The sequence below is a fragment of the Saccostrea cucullata genome, unplaced genomic scaffold (genome assembly GCF_032062105.1).
Source record: "Saccostrea cucullata isolate Sc308-1 unplaced genomic scaffold, CSIRO_AGI_Scuc_v1 ctg215, whole genome shotgun sequence".
NCBI lineage: Eukaryota > Metazoa > Mollusca > Bivalvia > Ostreida > Ostreidae > Saccostrea > Saccostrea cuccullata.
The window spans coordinates 106,596-132,027 of NW_026926398.1; the positions used below are offsets into that span (position 1 = coordinate 106,596).

General features: G+C 32.8%; 2 protein-coding genes across 2 annotated transcripts in view; both read left to right on the top strand.

The window, feature by feature from the left end:
* The first annotated feature begins 87 nt into the window (after positions 1–87).
* On the top strand, positions 88–9,049 carry LOC134271556 (myotubularin-related protein 9-like). Its single transcript, XM_062753765.1, is given in 15 exon segments — positions 88–165; positions 290–521; positions 3,039–3,207; positions 3,563–3,714; positions 4,112–4,240; positions 4,439–4,676; positions 5,060–5,164; positions 5,381–5,506; positions 5,723–5,825; positions 6,248–6,386; positions 6,786–6,870; positions 7,086–7,155; positions 7,544–7,643; positions 7,788–7,915; positions 8,231–9,049. Coding segments are annotated over 14 exon segments (1,785 nt in total). The 5' UTR covers positions 88–165; positions 290–371; the 3' UTR covers positions 8,322–9,049.
* A 3,951-nt stretch (positions 9,050–13,000) lies between these two features.
* Positions 13,001–25,432, top strand: part of LOC134271549 (atrial natriuretic peptide receptor 2-like) — a 31,383-nt gene continuing 18,951 nt past the window's right edge. The window contains exons 1-10 of the mRNA XM_062753756.1: positions 13,001–13,128; positions 21,964–22,070; positions 22,387–22,593; positions 22,928–23,071; positions 23,154–23,350; positions 23,820–23,945; positions 24,042–24,177; positions 24,413–24,543; positions 24,683–24,752; positions 25,040–25,121. Coding sequence (XP_062609740.1) covers positions 13,019–13,128; positions 21,964–22,070; positions 22,387–22,593; positions 22,928–23,071; positions 23,154–23,350; positions 23,820–23,945; positions 24,042–24,177; positions 24,413–24,543; positions 24,683–24,752; positions 25,040–25,121 — 1,310 coding nt within the window. The 5' untranslated portion in view covers positions 13,001–13,018. The remainder of the gene's footprint in view (positions 13,129–21,963; positions 22,071–22,386; positions 22,594–22,927; positions 23,072–23,153; positions 23,351–23,819; positions 23,946–24,041; positions 24,178–24,412; positions 24,544–24,682; positions 24,753–25,039; positions 25,122–25,432) is intronic.

Here is a 25,432-nt window from a genome sequence, read left to right on the forward strand (position 1 = left end):
AAGCTGTACGATTACATGTGCACAAAATGACCACGAATTTAAAAATATATACTGAAACAATATTTTAATATTTTCTGCAAAGCAGGTGTCTGCTACTTCCGGTGTATACTAATTTATGAAATTTGAGGAAAGACTTCAAAACACTTTTAGCAAACTCTTTAGTCGGTTTGTATACATGGAATATACGTCAAAGTTTTACTCATATGTACATTTACATTGTTAAGCGAACATAATCGATACATTGCATTCCCTCTCTTTTCACTAAAATATTTTTTCATGTTGTTTTTAGAATATGCTATGATGAGATGATTTGTGAAAGCTGAACCTGTGACAGATTTAGATTCATGAGCTGTCATTGAGACACAATTATAATGGAGTTTGCAGAATTCATCAAAGTACCTATGGTAGACAATGTTACTCTGTACAGGCCATTCAAGGTTCCCGACAATGGTACACTTTGTATCACAGGCCATCATTTGATATTCTCAACAAGGCAGAAAGAAAATCATGAAGAACTTTGGGTATATTATTACATGTATTAATAGACATTATTTAAGAAAGAAGGTATCATATTTTAACATCTATCAGGATATAAATATGGGTTGGCATACATGTGATTCTTCCGGTGGGAGGCAAAATCTCCCGATTTTTAACCCCCCTTCCGCCCCTTCCGATTAATTTTAAATCTTCCGTGTATAAAATAATTCTTCAAATTAAATACTTTTTGCATTAATTTTTATCATGTTTCTTATAATTGCGTAGAATGCAGACAATACATTGAGATAACAACGGCAGTGCAATAAATTTTCACAGCAGTAGCTAGGCTTCGTAGTAATCAGCATGAGGTCGTATAATTCGGTTGTAAAAATTAGTGATATATCAACTTTATAAATGACCATCGATGTTTAATTGCTGAATGCAGAACATTGTAATTGGTTGCTAAAATACCCAATTGCCATCTTCTAATGCTTCATTGGTCATTAAAAGTATAGGTTACATCATAGATGCCGAGTAGTTAAGGGTGAAACGATTACACTTGTAAACGGCGACGTTTCGATTAAATGCTCTAAACGTTTACAAATTGAGTAAACGTTTACACGAAGGTTAATATCAATGTCTATCAGAAAAAACCTTTCATCCAAACAAGTTGTTTTATTTCATATTTACCAAAGAAAACACACTCTGTGTCTGTTACAAACATTTTCTTTCTGTTATAATCGATACCAGAAATGTAATATTAAACAAAACTATCTAGAAACCAATATGGTACGTCTTACATATTTAATTCCGATTTCCGTTTAGTGAAAACTAGCGATGTATTATTTTATTTTTCCAAATATATGTTCTAAAATAAATAACCCCTGTTGTTGCTTTTTATTGATTAGAAAATAAAAAGTATCATGCTTATAACGGTATAATGTTTTTATATTACTATCTCGTTTCAGTTTTTGACACTTCCTACTCTTTCGTCATAAAAACCAACAAATAAATAGTAATGACAACTCATACTTACATCATAGTGAAAGAATGGTATATTAAATTACATGTAGTGTTTCATGAGTAAGTAGCTATAAAAATTCAACACATAAAATTCTCCCGTTTTAATGGTAGCATTTCGTTTACTGCTGTTCGTTTAAACGTTTACAAAATTCAGTAAACGTTTCACCGTTACGAGTAGTATTGATTATATCGTTTTCATGGGGCGTAGAAATCGAGGGCGCAGAGTGCCCTCGATTTCCAGGCCCCATGTAAACGATGTAACCAATAGTACAAGGCAATCTATGATGTAAGCAACTTGTAGCATCGCAGAGCGCCCTCGATTTCCACGCCCCATGTAAACGATGTAACCAATAGTACGAGGTAATCTATGATGTAAGCAACTTGTTGCATGTCTGATGACGTAAATTTCATTGAGAGTGTCAAAATTCAATAAAAAAAATTGACCTGATTTCTGCCTCCTGCAGCGATATATGAAGGGGCATGGAAAAGTATTATCGCATATGGGATATATCACCACAGAAAGATCAAAGAAAATCTCCGCAGATATGCGACAAGATACAGTTATAATATGGGTCACACTTCAGTTAAAAATAGATCAAACTACAGGGTGTTGCAAAAAAGATATTCCAGATTTTACTTTGTTGTATTTTTAGAGAAGTTAATTTTATCTCTAATAATTCTCTTCATATTCTATTTAAAAACAAATTACTGACATAAAATATGTTACTTATGACCTATGTTTTACTTCACTTACTGGTTGATGTATCAATACCAAATCAAAAATAAAATTTTATTCAAAGTTTTAATGATGATATTAACTCTTAATAAATTTCAATGAATTGATTTTATTTTGATTCAGTTTCACTACTGATCATTTGAATAAAAATTCTTACATATTATTTTAAAGCTAGACTTTATGAAATAAAAATTATTAAGTAATAAAGAGGGAGATGGCATTTTCTATGGGGTTGGATGGTCTTTTGCAATTTGAAAAAATGTCGATAAAAAATCTCCAGCTTTGAGACCCAAACTCCAGCTGAAAAATTTCAAATCTCCAGTTGTGATTGTTCATTTCTGTCACATGTATGGGTTGGTCACAACAGACTCACAAGATCGAATTCCATATTTAAAAGCCCGTATTTTCAGGCTGTTAGATGTTTTAAAATGGTATCTTATTACTTATATTTACATTTGTGACTTATTCATTTTTATATTTAACTGATAATGATTTCAATGCATAAAATATTTTATTTTTCAAACTCAACAGCACTATGCAAACCATTGAATGCACATTGACCCTTTATGACGTCACTCGTAAATTATGACGAACGTCTATGACATTCGAGGAACCTGTATGGTTATAGATATGCATTGCTTTCAGCAGTGTTATATAAAGGAAAACATTTGCAAATGTAAATATAATGAAATAATGGATAAATATATTTTGAGACTAGTAAATTTACCATCTACTTTTGCTTAGAAATATATAATAAATGACATGTGAATTAAGATGATATATTGCTTTAATTCTTTCAAAGCTCTTGCACAGTGCAGTGGATGCGGTTGAGAAAAGAACAGCCCTACAACCCAACGGCAAATTTTCCATTATTTTGAAGTGTAAAGATTTTAAATTGTTATCACTAGAATTTGAGAATGCTGATGTTATGAACAATGTGGCAACATCTATAGAACAACTTTCTAATATAAGTAAGTTGCACATTCACATGAATATATTTGGATTTGTCAAAATGCATGCCGAGAGTACTTGTGAACAATAAAAGTTCGGTGTCTCAAATACAGATATCTCAAATACCATTGATATGTGAGAGAGTTGGAGGTCAACCATGTTTTCTACTTATTTTTCTAATTTTATTTAATTAAACCTTGATATCTAGAATCCTTAGATATCTTAAACTTTTTTTCATGATTGGTACCATCAATACAGAATCTTGCATATTTGAGTTAGGCAGAATCTTTTACATCCTTTGCATGTACTGGAACTCTTTGTACATGTATAAAATTAATATGTCAGTATTTTACTACAGTGTATTAATATTTGTAGATGATGTCACTTTGAAATACCCCTTCTTCTATCGAGCCATGTTTGAGCCACTTGAAGACGGATGGCAAGCATTCCAGCCAGAGAATGACTATCCAAGGTTCAAAGAGTGTGCTGATGAATGGAGAGTTACAAATATCAACAGGGAGTATAAAGTAAGAGTTAAGAATTCTTATTCAGATTTTATGTTAAGGTGAATGTTGTTTGGACAGTGTATAAGATTTACACAAGCAGAATGTTTTTCACACAGATTGCATATTACACACTATTAAGTTTGTATTTATTCAATTTGCTTAAAGTTGTAACAATTTTTTTTTTCAAGTCTTCGTAAAACATTGTACTAGCTCATTTATCTGGAACCATGAACACAGTACATGTATAACAAGAGCATTTTAAATTTGTCAAACTTTCACACTTCCTTGAATCGGTCTTTTTAATATCCATATTTTACATTGTATGTAATGCATATTATCTTATTGACTAATGGATTGCAGCAGTTATGATAATATGTTTTAATATTGAGAGGATCCTAGCGTATTCTGGATATTGTAGATCTGCCCTTCCTACTCTCATTCTATCATTGTTCCTAAGTCCGTGGATGATGACACCATTATCAAATCTTCACAGTTCCGTCAACATGGCCGCTTCCCTGTCCTTAGCTACTATCACAGACAAACAAAGGTAAAATAGGTCATCCACACCATGAATTATAATTTATATGAAAAAATTATTATTGTAAAAACATTGAGATAAAATATTCTCCTGATCAGATCATTATAGTGTTCATTATTTTTGTAGAGTTAATAATAAGTCTGTTACACATTGATAGTTGTAAATTATATCAAGAGTTCAGTATATAATCTGATATAAATGACTCAGGCTGTTATGATGAGGTGTAGCTAAGTGAGGTGAAAACATCAGCCCCAAAATATTTTGGTAATTTTTGACAGTTTTTATTTGCTGTCTGGTTTATTTATTTCCATCTATCTTATTTTAGCAAACAACAAACGCTGTAAAGAGGACGAGAAACTGCTGAATGCTGTACTAGGAATAGGGAAGAAGGGCTACATCATTGACACGAGGTCTCAGGCAGCGGCCAAAGCTGCACAGGCAAGAGGTAAATTAATATAACTGTAGAACAAACAACAGGTACTCCTTATTGCTGGACAAAGGGGATTTAATGTACCATTTAATACTGTTGTACAGATGGAAGGAAGATTTGTTCACCGTATTTCTGCATTGATAATAGGTGTATTTTAAGAGGTCCAAGGGCCGTAATTGTGACATGAGTTTTAATACAACACTGTGAAGAATCACTACACCTATAAAACAAAATTGACTGACAGTCGAAGCAATGCTGCCCAAGAATTTAAAAAATCTAGTAAAAATACCAGAAATTAATTAATAAGGAAGAAATTAAAAAATATATACATGTACATTATCATGATTATGAAAGTCACTTGTACACGTAATATGAATTGAACTTTGACCTTTGTGTAGGAGGAGGTTATGAACCTGATGCCCACTACTCACACTGGAGGAGAATCCACCAGAGTATTGAAAAAAGACAGACATTCCATGAGTCCCTGATCAAACTGTTGGAAGGTGTGTACAATATGAAATACAGATATAACAAGTTTTACAAAGAGAAAAAATGAGGGACCACTTACTTTTTTAAAAGGCTTTAACTGTAAGCATTATGCTGTACAAGTATTTTCTTCATCTTCTTATTGATAAATGGCTCAGACAATATTATACACTGTAGTAAAATTGTTAAACAGTTATGTATGTATAAAACTATTTTTTCCTGACTGATTATAGCATGTACTGATGATGGCTGTAGTATGGACAAGTGGTTGTCTAAGCTGGAGTCCAGTAGCTGGCTGTCCCATGTCAAGGACATTCTGACCTGTGCTTGTACAGTGGCTCAGTGTATGGACTCAGAGGGTAAGGTCATAAGTGTACTCCGTGGACTGTCACTTGTAGTACTTATAGTACTGTCAGAGCTATCTTGCATGTACATGTATATATAGTTAAAGCTGCTGAACGTTCGGTTTTTTAATCATTATCTCTGACTTTTAACTGATGGAATTGATAAAGAATTTTAAGATTGTAAAATTGATTTTCAATTATGAAATAATCAAGAATGGTAATATTTTACAGGAGCCAATGTTCTGGTACATGGATCAGAAGGATTTGACAGCACACTTCAGATTACTTCTCTAGTCCAGATAGTCCTAGATCATGACTGTAGAACAATCAATGGGTAAGATCATAAGTAAGCAAACTCAGGAAGGAATATATTTACTTGAATTTGACATGACAAACAGCTCAAATAGGTCATCAATGATTTAAATTTGAGGAGTGCAAAGTAAATTGTAGCTGTTTAAGCTGGTACAGCAAAATTCATGTAGTTCGAACACGGATATAGCGAATTCACGGATATAGCGAATTTGTTTTGGATCCCCAGCTATATAAATTTAATGAATTCCTTATATGGATATAACAAATTACAGATATAACGAAGTTATTTCATAGGTCCCAGTGACTTCGTTATAACCGAGTTTTACTGTAAATCTTTAAATGTCAGTCAGATTTCTTGAGTCATCAAAAGCCTCACACATTTGTATAAAATTGTATATCTGTAATTTAAAATTTGTTTACATGACTTTCTTGTTTCATGTTAAGATTTGAAGCTCTAGTGGAGAGGGAATGGTTACAGGCGGGACATCCCTTTAATGACCGCTGCGCCAAATCTGCCTTTGCAGTTTCCAAGAACAGACAAGAATCACCTGTTTTCCTCCTTTTTCTGGACTGCGTCTGGCAGGTAAAGAAGACCAGCTGTGTTTAAATGCTTTAGTGATTTGAATTATATCACTGAGGTCATATTATCATGTCTTAGATATGAACGATGGAGGATTTTTTGTACATTTAATCAAAAACATGGATGCAAGCATTCTGTTGAACTAAAGAGGGTCAGGAGACATTGATCAGACTTGGGGATGAAGGATCAAATAAGAATTTATAATTGCCAGAGGAACTGCATTCAAATATATGCATAAGACTGTTACATCTAAGTTGTAATCTACTCAGTCTGTTTGTTCTTGTTTTGAACTGGGGCTGAATGCTCAAATGATTTTTTTCTTGGTAGACTGTTAAACTTGAGTGTTAATGTTTTTTCCTTGAGGCTTAATTCCTTTCTAATTTTTAATCTTACTGGTTTTAGATTTGGCAACAATTCCCATGTTCTTTTGAGTTCAATGAGGACTTTTTAATTGAATTATTTACTCATGCCTATTACTCGGATTTTGGTAAGTCTTTGAACTTAACATGATTTGATTTTTATGTGTAGATATTTATAATTTACAGTGTATTTTGGTTGATAATTAATCTGAAACATAATTGGTCATTACTATTTAGATTGTCTTAAGTAATATGAAATGTTTATCCTTTATTAGTTTCTTATCTTTTAAGTTGCGATATTTTTTTCTCTACATTAAATTATTCCTCTTTATGTATATTTTAGGAACATTTCTGTGTAATAATGAGAATGAAAGAAAGAAGTACAAGTTATCAGAAAGAACAGTTTCATTATGGTAAGTATGTTCTGAATGGATGTTTATTCTGGTGTTGAGATATATGGCATTTTATTTTTTAACGGGGATTGGGTACGTCAGCCCAGTAGCTCAGTGGTTAGAGCACCCACACGGTTATCGGGAGGTCGCTGGTTCCAGTCCCAGTATGGATGACATATTTTCCTGCCTGTTACAATATCAAATACTAATATACCTTCAATCTCAAAAGTTAAAATAAGTTTCAACCATTCAATAGTCCTGCATTTTTTTTATTCTGATGTATCGATGTATCAGATTGTTATCATGTTTATACAGAAGTTTCTGTTTTCTTACTTCATCTTAGTTGGTAGAGGTATAAGCAAGTCTTGGGACATAATGCTATTTTTTAATCTGATTTTTTTCTCTTTAGGACATATTTAACAAGACCAGAAATCCTACAGCAGTATCTAAATCCAATGTATGACCCTAATCCACATGTGATCTGGCCATCTGTAGCCCCACAAAGTCTTGTAAGTATACATGAAGAGAGAGGATTTAAAAAAGTATTTTTTGTTTGGTTATGATGAACACATGGAGAGGAATAATAGGAAAAAATCCATATTTCCTGAAACCTTGTGTAAGGTATAAAAATGATATTTATTGTAAATTTTTAGGGTTTGTGGACACGTTTGTATCAGAGGTCTTATGTAAATGACAAGAAACAAAGGGAAGCATGGAGGGAAATCAGCAAGATCCAATCTCATGACAAGGAACTGAGGTCAAGAGTTGCCAAACTTAGAAGGTAAAATAATTGGCATGTTTATGTCCAAGCTTTGACGTGTTGGTTCATATCTTCATTCTAGAACCTTGCACTCAGTTTGAAAAAAAAGACCCAAGATTTGTTGTTCGTTGTGATGTTTGACGTATGACATTTTAGTTTATAAGAATGCATTCTATATGTATACATGGAGGAGCATACATGATAAAAGTGTGGAGCACATATGCCTCAGTGGCTATAGGTGTTTGACAAATCATAATTTCAGGATTTTCATTCAAAACTATTATAGTCTAGTTAAATGATTTGAGAGTACAAAGCGTACCTTCCATTTGATAACAGGTTACTGGCATCTCTGGAGAAAGAGGCCCTATCAGCAGGGGTGATCCTGCCTACAGAGTTAGATGTAGACTGCACACTGGAGGAAGCGTAAAGACTTGTGATATAGACATAGGGTGCAATAAAACACTGGGATATCTAGATGTGAAGGGATATGTGCAATACATATGAATTTCGTGGATTAACAGTATATTGTATGATTCTTTTGTTGAAATGATAGAAACATTGTTTTATCTAGTAATTTTTAGATAAATGCATGTCCATATCAGATTCTTATAAGACATCTGTATATGTTTGGAAAGCAGTACAAATACATTCCAGATGACTTTCGTAAGAAAAGCATTTGCTATAAAAGCTAAGTTGTGTTTGTTTATTTTATTTTCACCTGCCTTTATTGCACTAGTGTTCAAAACTGATTCTTAAGCATAAGAACAGTAAATATTACCCAATACAGCTTAAATGTTTAGGAGAATTTTCCTCCTATGTATGCTGCAGGTGAGAAATGTTCAGTTCTCTATTTTCAGCTCTCAATGTGATTTTCCCAGCATACTATTATTTGAATGTAATTCATTGCTGATTTGTAATTTTTCCATTTCTCATCATTGCTCCTTTTTGTGTGAATGTACAGTGCACTTGTAGGAATTTGTTTGTTACTTAACTTGTTATCACTGGTTGAAATAGTCATTAATTGTTTTGTTAAAAGAAATAGTAGGAGTTATATGACTTGTTATTGCAGTCTTTATTATTATTGGGCAAAACATTTTTTTTTTTAATATTGCCAAGAGAACCTACATCCACATTAATAAAGTATGATTAAATCCATTTTGTTTAAATCATTTTAATTTGAATATAAATAATAATAAACATAAATATGGTACAAGAGTGGTGGGATCTTTAATACATTGAACCACAGGTACTTGTGGACAGGACCGACCCCCCCCCCCCCTCTCTGGGGAAGGGGGGGTCCTGTGCATTGAACAGGTTTACATGTGTTGACAAAGGACAGGGAAGCTACCCTTATTGTTGCTAATTAACTTGAAGTTATTAATGTGGGTTAGTGAATTGATTGTTTGCTTTGCACTTCAAGAATATTTCAGTCTTGATACATGTTCACCACTAATTGCATATAAGATAACTACATGGTATTTATACTATAGCCTTTTGACATTGCAGATTCTTTTATGTATCAGACATTGTCATCTAGTGTGACAGAGAACTTAAGGTTGTGATTTGAATTCTTCATGTTCTGCAGTGGGACTTAATCCAAGGATTATAAGGATTACTGGCGAACGTAACAAACAATGATACATATCATAAATCTAGTAAATAGTGAATAAGTCCAAAACATAGATCCCTGAAACATCAAAGATTGGATCAGATGGCTAGAAAGAGTAAGCATCCTACTGAGTATGTTGACTGGTCATACCCACAATGAGAACTGTGAACGTTTAATCAGTAACATAGAGTACTCTGCACTCATGTTTAGTGTAAATGCAATGATGACATAAAAAATAATTGTTATGGTATAGGTCCTATCAAATTATACTACAGCTATGTTATTGACCAACAAGAATATCAACAATCTGGTTTAAATTCATCATTTAGCAAGTGCTATGGTCGATACAATGACCTTCTCAGCAAATGCAATCTATCATTAGGTCGAATGCGGACTGACATTTTTTTTAAATACTAAGTGTTAGACCATTATTTACATACTAAATTGTCTTTGGATTTTTTTGATCATGACAAGTAGCACATGGCAGGTGTGACTGATCGACAGGGGAATGATCACTTCTCCATGACACGTGATCCCACCTCTGATGTTTGAGGGGTCTGTGTCACAGACACTTGTTTCGGAAATATATATATATTTTTTAAAATTATAATACAAGGTATCTAGCTCTGAATTAAACAGATTACCCCCTTCTTAGAAATGCACCCATTTACACTTTCAGAGGAAATGCAAACTGTTTATTACGATTGTCATCTATGATAATTTATCTACACAACCATATAAGGCATGCATATCGTTATTTTCTTTTACCTGTGGTCCGTGTTTGCTTCTGATTTGTATTGTATGAATGAACTTAAGTGCTCGAACAATGTTCGTTATATCCATATATTTTATATAGTTTTATAGGGATTAATAGTATTCAATCCCAAAAAGTTCATTGAAACAGTTCAAATCGATAGCAGAGCAAACACGGACCTCTACACATCAGAGGTGGGATCAGGTGCAATGGAGGACCAAGCATCCCCTGCCGACGTGGCACACCCGCTGTATATACTCCTTGTTATGATCAAGCAAACAAAACAAGAGGTCTATGGGCCTTATAGGTCACCTGAGTATCATGTAACAACTTTCAGCAATTGAATTTGGTTCGTGTTTTAAACCAAAAGCCATGAAATGCACAATTTTGAAAGAGGAACCATTGTTTATCATAATTATACACTTAACATGCTTAGTTTGGTTACTTAATACCCAGAGGTAGATCAGAGTAACAAAGAGAAAATGCATTTCCACTTTATAACCTCCAGTTGTTCACCCCTCCCGCAGGAACCACTGACCCTTGGGCCACATATTTCAAATCTTTGGAAATTTTATCATAAATTTTATTTCATCATAGATGGTTGATTAATACCAAAGAGCAGAAAAAATCATTTTTGAGGAGGCACCTTTCTTCATTATAAATATGTACTCTGACCATTGGCTTATTACCCAGGAGCAAAGGAAAAGATTTTCAAAGAATTCATGCATTTTCACTATATATTCAATAGAGCCCCGGGCTAACAACAGAACCCCTGACGCAGGGGCCATGAAATACAAAAATTGGGAAGAAGCATCCTTCCTCATCAGAGAAGGAGATTTTTTAAGAATTTATGCATTTTCACTAATCAAAAGAGCCCCACCCTAACATCAGAACCCCTGTCCCTGAGGGCCATGAAATAAACAATTTTTTAAGAGGCAGCCTTATTCAACATAACCATGTATTTGGTACGTTTATTTAATACCCAGAAGCAGAGAAGAAGATTTTGAAAGAATAAATGTATTTTCACTACCGGTATATAATCAATAGAGCCCCACCCTAACACCAGAACCTCTAACCATGGGACCCTGAAATTCCCAATTTTGGAAGAAATATTCTTGATCATTATAACTTTGTACTTGGTTAGTTTATCATGAGCAGAGGAGAAGATTTTCAAAGAATTTATGCAATTTCACAATATAATATCAATAGAGCCCCGCCCTAACATCAAATCCTCTGACCCAGGGGCCATGAAATTCACAATTTTGGAAGAGGCTGCCTTATTCAACATAACTACGTATTTGTTTAGTTTATTCAATGTCCAGGAGCAGAGAAGAAGATTTTCAAAGAAATACTGCACTTTCACTATATAATCTATTTAGCCCCGGCGCCCTAGCACTTGAACACCTGACCCTGGGGCCATGAATTTCACAATTTGGTAGAGGACTCAATACTGATTACAATCATGCCAACAGTTTGACTGCTTGATGTCGAGGAGTAAAGAAGAACATTTTTAAAGATTGCATTAATTTTAGTGGTTTGGGCCCCACCCCTCAGGCCCCAGGGGGCAGGGACCATGAAATTCACAATTTTTGTTCCCCTTTACCCATAGATGCGCTGTGCCAAAATTGGTTGAAATTGGTTAAGCGGTTGCAGAGAAGAAGTGAAAATGTTCAAATGTTAACACATGCCGGAGAAAGCACGACGACGGACGAAAAAAAAATAGCAATAGGTCACCTGAGTAAAAAACAATCCATAGACAATTCAGTATGTATATAATGCCCTGATAACTTATATGTTAAGCGTCAGTCAAAATTTGTCTTAAAGATATACCACTGGCTGACCAATTCCATGTATCGACCATAGAACTTAAGAAAACATAGAACGAAAAGTTAATATTCTTGTTTCATCAACTTTTTTGTCAATGACTTGCTTTGTTTTAGAAATTGTTCATATGTAAAGCATGCTCTTCACAGGTCTGCAACCATCTGGAATACATAAACCCCATATTTAGGAAATATGGGTAGAAAGGTATACAAATAAGGGAAGTTGGCAATAAAAATGTTTTCATCGTGTATATCATAAAGTGTTATTGTTAAATTACCATTACCGTCTTTCTAGTAAAATATCCATACATGAAACAGATGTGTCGGACTCTGCAGTATCTTTAATTTCAAACTCACTGATATATCCAGACGACATTGGAATGGAAGTTACAATGGTTAGTTCATAATTTGCCGTCGATATATCTAAATGTGGAGTTGAAGACTACAGCAAGTCTTTTAATCTCATGCACACCCCTAAGTGTTCACATTTCTTGATACAGAAAATTCTATGCAATTAATAAAAAAAAGTATGTGGAAACATGAAAATGATGAGCATAAATTGATAAATTTAATTAAGCGAATTATTGTCCTTTTACCAACCAACCCTCCTAATAATTGTTAAGCAAATACGTTATTCCTTGAATTAACACCTAGACGATTTTATACAAACGAGTGGCTTAGTAACCACTGCTTACATATATAATGTATAAAACATCAAACAATTCTTTATAATATGTATTAATCATATAATCTCTCGCCGAGCGTTCTGATTGGTTCAATATTTCGAACATAAGAAAAACCAACATATCGCAGACTGCCAAAGAGATAAGATACACATTTGTGCAGAATCGTAGATTATGATGCCTGTTGGATTTTTCTTTGTAATAATTGATTTTATCACTTTGGCGTTTTGTAAGAATTTTCATCTTGGTTTGTTGATGCTGAAGGGACAGAGAAATTGGGCCAGCTACGAGGTACAGGCTAGTGCCATCTCTATTGCTGTGGATAACGCCAGAAAAGATGGACATTTCCTCAATCACACCTTCACGTGAGTATGAATTTTCAAAGAAAAAGGACTGAAGAAAAAATACTACAAACTTGAATAATACAACATTTTTTCCACCATGACTAGAATTTGGCTTCTAACTGTGGTAAAATTGATTGACTAATTAATAATCCTTTTAAACAGGATTTGTTGTTAATATTAATATTAAGTATTGAAAGAGGAAATCAATTTTTTTTGTACAAGAATTATCACCAATTTTAGAATGTTACAACTATACAACGTTCAATTTTTATGTCTTGATATTGAAACATCTAACAATGCCAAGGCGTAAACTTCAATTTAAAGAAAAATGAAACGTCAATTTTTTTCTGTTTTTATACTAAAAACACATATAACATTTATTTTTATTGAAAAAATACTGAAAACTTTTTTGATGGACTTATCAAATTGATCTTCTGTTTATAATGTGGAAACACCTTAATATGTAGATGATAACGTGATATTACAATACGAATAAGGAAATTTGACAATGGAAAAGCTGAAATAATCTCGTTTGTCACACAGCTAGCTTGTTAGTTGGCTCTTGTCGTCTATAGACAGTAAAAACTATATTTAAATATGAAACATCTGTGGCCGTCTCCGTGGTGTCTTTAATTTCAAGTTCACAGGGACATCTTTGTTTTTTTTATTTAAATATTACTAATATTTTCGAGTCATACATTTGAATGACATTTCTAAACTTGTGACATGATATTAAATCTTTTTCAAAGAAAAAAATTGTTTCTTAATATGTAGATGATAAGGTTTTACAAAACCATTTCAATGACATAAGAGTTAACAAATACTCACTTGAGATTGTTGAAAATCCTGTTACATCAATTTATCTTTTGTCGCATTTCTGTTTCCCAAAATTGACCGTATTCAGAAAATGCTCTTGTGAGTAGTTTAGAAGAATTTATTACAATATGCAAATCAAGCAGAATATAACTTAATGAATAAAGAAAGGATCAGTTGACATAATATGGTCTGGGGCCCATTTTTCTACGATGAATTTGAATAAATCTAGAATCATTCTGATTATTTTCAAACAAGAGAAAAGGAAAATGACACCTTCTGAATAGTGTCAGTAGTTCATATTGTTAATAATTTTGATTTTTGAGGAATATTAATATTGCTTTCCATGAATTTTTATGACTTATGATAGCAAAATTCATCGGCCTGGTTTGTGACCGTATGTTCTTTTATAAATAAAGATGATTAGAATAGGCAAGTCTTTGTACAATAGCGGGATATTCATGTTCGTGGGATTTACCCTATATGGCTTTAGTTATTATTTCGCACCTAGTCGGTTACAGAGAACAATTGTTCAACCCGATGACTGAATGACAAAACATGCTGGTTTACTAGATTTTTAGGTTTTATTACAGACGGATCGTTTTGATCAATTTAAACATAATTTCATACATTTCAAATTTGACATGGTCAACAAAATTAAGCCTTTTTATGCATGACAATACGCATAGAACTTCAGAATGCACATGAAATTTGTATTCACTGATACTCGTGGATACATATAAGCATTCTTCCATTTGTCGACTTACGAAACTATAAAATCATCGAATAAACCTTTCCGTAGACAACTAGAAGAATATTGGATTAGAAAACTATAGGGACAGCCTTTCCCTATATATGTAATGACAAGGTCGATAGTGTTGGAAATCTTTCCAGTCCACAGTGTAACAATATAAATGTGACGGAACTTTTTAACCATACACAGAGACGTTAGCATAGTCATGAGCATCGGTCTTACAATAAACCTTTTTAAAATACACGAGGTCTCTTTTGATTCATTACTACCTTATGTAAATCAGCAGGTCCTCATTACATACGCACCAAACTTTACTCTGTTCTTTGAAACTTGTAAATAGTCTACTTGAAAAGGAAAAAAAGAGTTAATGTTTTGATTCATCGACACCAGAATACAGGCTTGGATCTATGGTTATGGATATTGCAAATCAGAGGCTTTTCATACTAATTGTTAGACCATTGTATAAAAACTGAATTGTTGACGGATTTTCCCGTTATTTCCCGATCATGACAAGGAACACACAGCGGATGTGACCGGTCGGCAGGGGATGCTCACTCTTCCATGACACCTGATCCCACCTCTGATGATTTTGAGGCCCGCGTTTGCTCTGTTACAATTTTGTATTGTTATTGGACATTTCAGCTTGAACACTGTTCGTTATCTCCATATACCTATCATGAAATATATAGAGAATAATACATACCCTTTTCCATATCACATCCTGTATCAGCCCGAGACACCAATATCAGCCAGAGGGCCGAAGGCCCGAGGGCTGATATTGGTCGAGGGCTGATACAGGATGTGATGTGGAAAAGGGTATGTTTTATTATATTTATTACATACTTAGTAATAAAATACAGTTGAGAAGAAAATAAGTAAATAATCATGCATGGACTTCTTACATGCATGTACATAGTCTAACGTCTCATAAGATTTGGGTTTGTTTCTATTTCTATTTCAATGCACTTGATCCGTAATTTGAAAATATTCTATAGTATTACATGTATTTGTAAATTAAGATTAACCTTATTTTCAAAAAGTTAAAATTAAGAGAATATGAACCCACCAAAAATTGTGTATGAGTACAAGTACTGTTATTGTGGTTTAATTTACTAAGGGTGTGATATTGACGTCACAATAGCCGTATCAGCCCTGCAGGGCTGATATGGATTTGCAGGGCTGATACGGATATCAGCCCCACAAATCCATATCAGCCCTGCAGGGCTGATACGGCTATTGTGACGTCAGCCATATCGCATATGCAAAAAACCTGTATTTATTACTAAGTGTGTAATAAATGGAGATAATGAACAGTATTCCAGATCAAAAGTCCATAAAACAATACAAAATAGGAGCAGAGCAAACATAGACCTCCAAAACATCAGAGGTGGGATCAGGGCCATGGAGTAGTTAACATCCCCTGACAACCGGTCACACCCGCTGTGTACTCCTTGTCATGATCGGGAAATAACGGGAAAATCCATCGTCAATTCAGTATACATATATAAATAATGTTCAAACAATTAGTATGAAAAACGTCAGTCAGCATTTGACTCAATGATAAATTGTATTTGCTGACAAGGTCATTGTTTCAATCGTAGAACTTATGAAATGATAACTTTAAATGAGACTGCAGATTCTTGTTTCATCAACTTGTTTAAATGTCAGTAATTTACCTCGTTGTAGAAATTATTCATACGAAGAACATGCTCTTGTGTATCTAATCAACTGAGATATGTAAACTCCGTATGCAGGTGATGAATGTATATTGCTGCATAAGTAAGGGAAGTTGTCGATAGAAAAGTTAAAGTCATCACGTTTATCATAGAGCTTGGTTGTTAGATTACCATTAACGTCTTTTTCAAGTAAAATATCTAAATATGAAACAGATGTGTCAGACTCTGTGGTATCTTTTTTCTCAAGCTCACCAGGATATATCGAATCGACATAAGAATGGAAATTTCCATTGTTTGTTGACAGTACGTCGTCGATATATCGAAATGTCGAGTTGAAGGCCACAGCAAGTGTTTTCCTCCATAAAATATCATACAAAACTTTTTGCAATGATAAACATTAACGATTAGTAGGGGGAGTTTGAATTGAAATCTATAGTTAACAGTTGACAAATGTTAAACCATAAACTGTGATTGAGAAATATGAATCATGCTTTTTATCTCAAAACTATATACATGTAGTTTTTTGATAGTTAGTTACAATTTACGTCTTTGAATTATAGTTTATAAGAATAAATGACAGTTAAGGAGGAATTCTTCTCATAAATATTGTAATTAGAGATGAATGAAATTTTCACATGCAGACTCAGGAAGATAATATTACCAAGGGATGGTATCAAATAGATATCATTTGACCGTTTTATTTTAGGTGCAAGGTAATGTGAAGTTCATTGTATTTTTCCACGACATTAAGAATAAAATATTACATTTGTCAATCATTTGATGCCTGGTTCTATTTCAAAAGATATTTTCACCATATAAGGTGTAATACATCATACTACTACATGTATATGTTATAGTAAACCTGTGTAATCAGGAATTTCATGTATTTTCTGAATTTTAGGAAATGCATAAAAATGCCATCATGCTAAGGAAATATGTGTATTTACTGTTTTCGGTTAGGAAATACATGTATTAACTGATGTTTTCAATACTTCTTACACATATTTACTGACTGTGTATATTTTTTTTTTAAATTTTAACTGTGTTTTCGGTAATCACGTTATAATTTTAATTATAAAATATAAATCACACAATGTAATAATATACACAGTAAATTCAATATTAATTATTCTACTAACTAATTGATTCACTTTTTATTTAAAATTGATGATGATAAGAAGAGTCACTTCACCTGGGAGCTCACGTGGTTTTAAAAATATTTCTGTCTAATTTTGATTTCTAAAATAAATATTAACATAAAGGAGGAATACTACAACCAGATTTGCATTCATTTAATGATGCTTACGACTTACCTTTTAAAATATGGTTTCAGCTTTTACAGACCGATATTAGTTCTGAATTATTTTATTCTTTATCAGGCAGTTTTTTTCCAGAGAAATGTATGAAATAGTTTTAAACTTTTACATGTAATAAATGAACAATATAATATTCTTATAAATCATGTCAAGAGGAATCATAAGAATGTTTTCAATTTGTTTATATATTTACTAAAAAAATACTTTATTTGTAAATATTTTAATAAACTTACAGATAAAATCATCCATTATATGTGTCAGGGTTAAAAAGGATGCCCCTACTGACATGCAAGTTCTAAGTATGTGAAAGTATGAGAGTGCAAATAACTATTTGGTCAAAATGACACAAAAATAAGATACAAACTGATGTGCTACTTTTATTTTCTTAAATCGGTTATTTTCTTTTCCAAAGGATACTCTAACTAAATGGTACGTTATCAGAAAAATGCAAAATTATTCATTTTCCCCCCTAATTTTTTTAATTTAAAAAACTAAAATTGCTTGCGAACTTTTTTTCCACACGTATTACAGACTCATAGTATGCTACTCTGCATTTTTAACAGCAAATTTAAAACCCTGAAGCATCTGAATTTCGGATCAAACAATTCTTAGTTTATATTGTCTCTGGAAAAATGCCCCAAAAATTTCATGAAACGCATATAATATAATGAAATTATTGTCAAAATCTTAATGACATAACCTTAGTTTAACGAATTCCCCCTTAAAGGGAATTTTAAATAGAAAGTGCACTGAGTTTTGTCAAGAATCAGAAATTAACTTGACTTAAAATGACGAGTGTTAGCTCTGTAGGAAAAGTCTTAGAGAGTGCAATTTAAAAAAAAAACCTAGTATTTGTACACTCCTTGAATATTTTATGTGTACAGTCATCCTGGCAAGTTCAGTAAAAAGGTGTAAAGTGGCTTAAATTTTTAGTAAATACACGAATTTCCTAGCAATTCAGTAATTACACGTATTTCCTAAAACAGTCAGTAAATACATGTTTACTGAACAGTTTAGGAAAAACGTGAAATTCCTGATTTCACACATTTACTGTAACATGTATACATTGAATCTCTCGTAGATTGGAAACTTGCAAAAGCTAGTAAGATTGTAGCATGTTTAGAAAATCAAATTTAAGTGAGGTATTGTGGTTGTGCTGTGTGAAAACTACAATAGACGAACTCTTTAATTGATACTTTTATACGATGTAATTTACATTGACTTCAGTGTGCATGCCAATGCATTTAAGGAACAACTACCATCTACACTGTACTTCTTTTCTCGAGATAACGATTTGTCAAATATTTGTATGTAAGATTTATTTCAAGTCTTAGAATTTATTGGAGACATGCAAAACATAGTATATGCTAAATTATGGCATTTTTGTATGATACAAATATCACTGGTTAAATACTCAGTAAATGTCCTCATGGTTTTTGCTCAAATGTTCGCTGAGTGAAAATGAAATAGGACGAGAAATCGTGTAAACAGATATATGAAATAATAGTAAAAAGGATATACATTGGAAGTTATGTGTGATTCATAAAGAATTAATGGTTGAAAATTAGGTATAATGAGTTATTTTCAAGTTTTTTTTTATAATAAAGACACATTTTTCTGAAGTCCCGATCGATCAGTCTAAAGTTTTCTCTGTCGTCCTTACCAACAAAGATACAAAAGTTAAACACGACCCCACACACTTTAGAACGTAATTTTTGTCTATGTCAAAAGCTTGCATTCCTTATTCTTAGGAAAGTTCTGCTTCAAGCTTTTGTAAAATAAAAAAAATGGTCAGGTCACATGTAAAAGTTTGAGGTAATTATTTTTGTGACACTGGATTCTAGTACCACTTTTCATTCCCAGAAGACGTTTTTAAATTAAATTTTAAAGTCTGAAATAAATATGCCCGGTGTATTGTTGTACTTTTTCACTTGTCATTAATGCATATTTTTCCTATTCATAGAGAAATGCTTCTTTTAGCTGCAAACTTAATAATTGACATCTATACAATTGATAATAATTGTTAAAGTTTTATCCGTCGAAATTCTCATTTATCCATTTTACATGTTACAAAAAAGTCTGAAATATCCAAATAATGTTCTGAAAGCTGCATTTATACCCAAGTATATAGGTGTCCTGTGCCTCTTACGACAAAGTTCCGTAATTAACGATATCAATTTCAAACACATTTTATATGGTTAAAATTGTTTCATGATTTGTGAAACTATCATGAACAACCCAAGTCAACAGGGAATGCTTTCTCCTTCTATGAACCTGATCCTACCTTTAGAATTTCAGTGGTGCGTGTAAATTCCAATTTTGAAATTTATATTTGCCCTTTCCAAACTTAATGTTAGTATTACAACTCTGATCCAGAAGTTTCCAACTTTTAAGCTTGAAATTCCATCGTAAAAGCAGCTGGCTTCGGAGAAACGAACTTTAATCTTCGCTTTTCGAACTTTATTGTTGTAATTACAACTTTAGTCCTGGATTTTCTACTTAAATTTTGTATTTCCAACTTTAATATTGACCTTTAAACTTAAATGAAATATATGGAGATAACGAAGAGTATTAAAGATCAAAGTCCATCAAACAATACAAAATAGGTGCAGAGCAAACATGAACCTCTGATACATCAGAGGTGGGATCAGGTGCCATGGAGTATGGAGAATTCCCTGCCGACCGGTCACACCCGCTTTGTGCTCATTGTCATGATGGGGAAATAGCAGAAAAATCCGTCGTCATTTCAGTGTGTAAATAGCTAACAATTAGTATGAAATTTGACTCAATAATAAATTGTAATTGCTGACAAGGTCATTGTATCGACCAGAGAACTTACGAAATTATTACTTTAAACGTGACTGCTGATATTCTTGTTTCATCAAATTGTTTGTCAATAATGTTTTTAGAAATCGTTTTAGAAATTGTTCAAATTGTTTTAGAAATTGTTCATACGTAGAGCATGCTCTTGCGTATCTAATCAACTGAGAGATATAAACTCCGTATGCAGGTGATGAAGGTATGTTGCTGCATAAGTAAGGGAAGCTGACGATTGAAAAGTTAAAGTCATCATGTTTATCTGAGAGCTTGGCTGTTAGATTACCATTAACGTCTTTTTCAATTTAAATAATCAGATATGAAACAGATGTCTCGGACTCTGTTATATTTTTTATCTCAAACTTACCGGGATATGTCGTATCAGCATAAGAATGGAAATAACCATTGTTAATTGACAATACGTCGTCGATATATCTAAATGTCGAGTTGAAGGCCACAGCAAGTGTTTTGTTCTTTTCACGTATAAGATTTTGGACAAACTCTGCTTCATATGAATACAAAAATAGGTCTGCCAATAACGGGGCGCAATTGGTACCCATAGGAATTCCAACAGATTGTTGGAAGACCTGGTCTCCAAAAACCACAAAGATATTGTCAATCAGAAACTCAGGCATCTTTTTGATTAAACCTCAGTGTATTTTTTGTGTACAATCAGAATGTTTTTTAACAAAATAATTTTGCAAATGATCACTGACAAGGTAAGTAAATTTTTAGTTCTATTTTTATTGAAAAAGCAGCTGTCAGTGATATCAAAACGCCTTCAACTTTAATTTATCATGGGGAATGGTTGTGTATAAAGTTAAAAAGTTGAAAGTTTTTAAGCTGTTCATTTTGGTAAAACCTTGTGTTTTCAAATTGTCCAAAAGTTCTTTGGAATTTTTAAGTATCCACATCTGATTTACACCACTTCTTGAATATATTGTTGCACAGTACTCTTGAAATTTCTCATTCACTACTGTTAATAAGTTAATATCTTAGCGAGGAGTAAAGAAAGAGGCTTCGTTGAACATTTACAGGAACCCGCTATGTATCTTTGTTTGTAATTATTCTTATGAAGTTTCGGAATCCAATATAGATATGGTAGTTAAAATTCATTTTGATTTTGAAGAATTTCTTCTTTAGAAAGGGAGCTATGAGTATAAGTTGGATTACCACTTGTAGAATTAAATGCAAGTTCTTCTAAATACAATTTATATAATGAGCCTTACAAACGAAGACAATGTTGTTACCTGCTTTGTTAGCAGGGACCAGTACATACTGATCATGTAATCTATCTAATTCTTTTTTCACTTCTAGATTGTTGAATACAGAAAGATAGATGGTTTTCATATTGCCCCATGAATCGTTTACTACGTGATTTTATCACGCGATCGTAACTTAGATCTGATACATTTAATCCATTCTGACAAAGTGTCAATGGCTGTTATTTTATGCCATTTTATGTTGTTTTTTTTCTCAGTGTGACTTCACGTTTCGTGGACGACAAGTCTCGTACCGCGGGAGAAGTGGTACAAATGATCACTGAAGACAAAATCGACCTTCTGCTAGGACATCCATCGTCAACGCGTATGTTGATAAATTTATCCCTGTTACTGTATATCATTTAACTTTATTATATACAACTTTCTTGGTTCAAAGGTTGATATCAGTCAATGTAGTACGATATTTAGGTAAAAGTTTATGGTTTCAAGAACGTTACCACCTAATGTCAATTTTTAATATTTTACCTTTTATCCATTTGATATCCACTAAAACTAAGCCTAGTCAACTTGTACTATTACATCAACACTGATGCTTTTATACAGTAAAAATTTTCTTTGCATGAAAAATAAAAGTAAAAAAGTTTGAATAATTTATGTTATTTGTGAAAATATCTTTAAAGGAAACATGGGACCTGCCTACGTGACCCCATATTACAATATCCCTCATATTAGCTGGGGGACAACTGATCCAACATTTAGCAAGAAAGATATCTTTAAAACGTTCGTGCGCCTGCGGACCACATTTAATAAGGTTGGATTGGCTACAATAGCACTGTATACCAAATTCAATTGGCGGAAAACAGCGGTCCTTATCGAAACATCCTACAGTAAGTGACCAATTATGATTTTCCCCTTAAAAATATCTCAAAAATAAATTTTAGTAAGATTTTCTTTTAACTACCTGTTAATCTATAAGTGACCTTGTACATGTACATACATATGTATAATTGGAGGCTCCTTTTCTCCTTTCCTTATTCTTCATGTACATGGAAACAATTCCTTTAAATTTATTCATTCTAAATGCCCAAATACTGATTTTATACTTTTGTTAATACCCGGTAATGGGGAATATATTGCCTTAAAATCTATGTATCAAAATTACGAGTTTTACAAGAATCATTATTTTATCCTTTTGTAATTTAGATTATTTTTTTTTTGTAGATTTATGTTTGAGTGCGATGAACGCTTTTCTCTCCAAAGCTGCTGAAAACAAGATAACCATTGCTTTTCATCAGCGTTTCACAGAGAATCCTTCGATAAGCGAAATTGATAATTATCTTTTTAATATTAAGACATCTGCAAGAAGTAAGATTATTTCTTGAAAATATATTTGATATTTATTTTTTAAAGAACATCAAATAAAAAAACTTAAATTATATCTTTCTAGTTGTATTCATGTGCGCTCGGGACAACAATTTCCGAAGAATTATGATACAAGCACATGCTTCCCAGATGACGAATGGTGACTACGTTTTCATAGATCCCAATTTTGTAGCCAATGATGATCTGTACAGATATAGAACGTGGTTTAATAATGACTCCAATGACGCCATTTCCAGAGAGGCTTTTCGACATGTAATACATGTGAGTAGTAGTTTCAGTTACTCAATATTTGAAGTTTTTCAAAATAAAATAAAATAAAATATTCTGAATGGTTAAGCAGGCATACAATTGCAATTTTTATCAAGATTTAATGGTTAAGCAAAAATCTGGCTTTGTAATGTATGAAAAATACAATTGCAATTTTTAAAGATTTACATGAAAGTTATATCTATATAAGAAAAAAATATATTAATTTTTTGTGAGTAAACATGTTTAAGTAGCAATACTTCAATGACAAACTCTTAGAAAAATTTATCTATTATTAAGGAACGTCTCGTCTGTCCTTAAGTGCTTCACGCCTTAATTTAAGTGGGACCCATATTTCTCAAGGAATTATCCAAAATCAAATTATTATCATATTAAAGAGTTACAAAAAGAATCGTTAAATAATGTATATTGCTTTGATTATTATTTTTTTATTTGAAAACCATATTCCGTTAACCTTTGATAGTTCAGTACAGCCCGGTGGTTCGACGAAAGAAGCAAGGCTCAACATTTGGAATTAATGAGAACGATTCCACAGCGTATGGCGGAGCCACCTTGGAATGACTCTACGGCACTCGATGAAAAAATTATTGTGTGATTTTTACCCATTTTTGATTATTTGAAAGTTTGAAGTGCTGCCATTAAACTTTAGTTGAACGTAGTTTGCAAACGACTATTTTATTTTCAGCCACCTCCTGCGGCAGCTGCTTTACACGATTCTATGTACCTCGCCGTTCTCTGGTGGGATCATTGTCATAATAACGGACTCGATCACAGAAACGGCGTTGGGATGTTCGAATTTACTCATAACTTGACCTACAGTGGTACGTCATTGGTATATTAGAATTTACACCTAACTTGCATTAGTCAGAACTACAGAAACTCAGCTTAGAAAAGTAAATGTGAAATTTTTGAATAAATACATCTTTTGCAAGCTAATTTTCTGTCAAAAGGAGATTCTAATTTGCATTATCTTTATTTTTGTTCAGCATTTTTTTATATTATTCACCAAGCACTTTTATCAAATGCTGCATCTTATGATGATGTTTTTACATTAAGGAACAAGTGGGCTTATTTATTTCGACGGCAATGGAGACAAGCAGCCCTTATTTTGGATTGAGGACCTAAAACTAGAAGGCGATAATCAGAGAATCTTTGCCATCGTTGAAACTTACAAAACGGATTCAAACGTACCGTTTATTTTTATTCAAAATCTCTCTCTCTTTTCTCTCTCTCTCTCTCTCTCTCTCCAAGTTTATAAAGTTTTATTTTGAGATAATTTAGCATGATTTTATTTTAGTAAGGCTATGTTTAAATGGTGTTGTTTAGATGTTCACGTTATGGGAGGACCCTTTATGGTTAACCGCTGACGGAAACCCTCCTCTTAGTTCCCCCGTATGTGGATTCTCTAACGAGCTTTGTCCACCGCCAGTGAAAGGTAATGCTCTGTCATTTTTATTTAATTGCTCAATTACTGTGTTTTCCTTTGCTTATACTAGTATTTCAAATTTGCAGATAATTTTAATGATTGAAAGCCAAAGCTTTCATTATCACTGAAATGAGATTGATTTCTTCCAAGGTCTTGCAATGATAATGATGTGGTCCGAGTTTACTTGTATTGTTTCAATGGACAATGGACATTTAATAAGCTTCATTACTATTCTTTATCTCCATATTTCATTGTAGATCAAACGATAGATATTGTCGTCGCTGTCTCCGTTGCTGTGTTTATAATAATCAGCTTTCTGATTGCTATTTTCACTATCAGGTAAAACGTTATCTAGAAAGTTATTATTATAACTACTAGTATCCTTTTTTACTCGTTCATTGTTACTGTATATCTTATTTACGTATAAATCAAACTGTATGAAAGAACATTTACCTGCCATTAAACTTTAAATAAATGACCTTTTGTCCAAATACAGAGAAACCAAGAGCTTTTTCAGAGAACCGAACAATGCCAATATTAATAATTTTGCAAAAGACTACACCCTGTACTTCGCAGAATCGGCATCATGAGGTTTACGTATGTTATGTATAACTAACTTACGATACCTTACTCCTTAACGAATTTAAAAT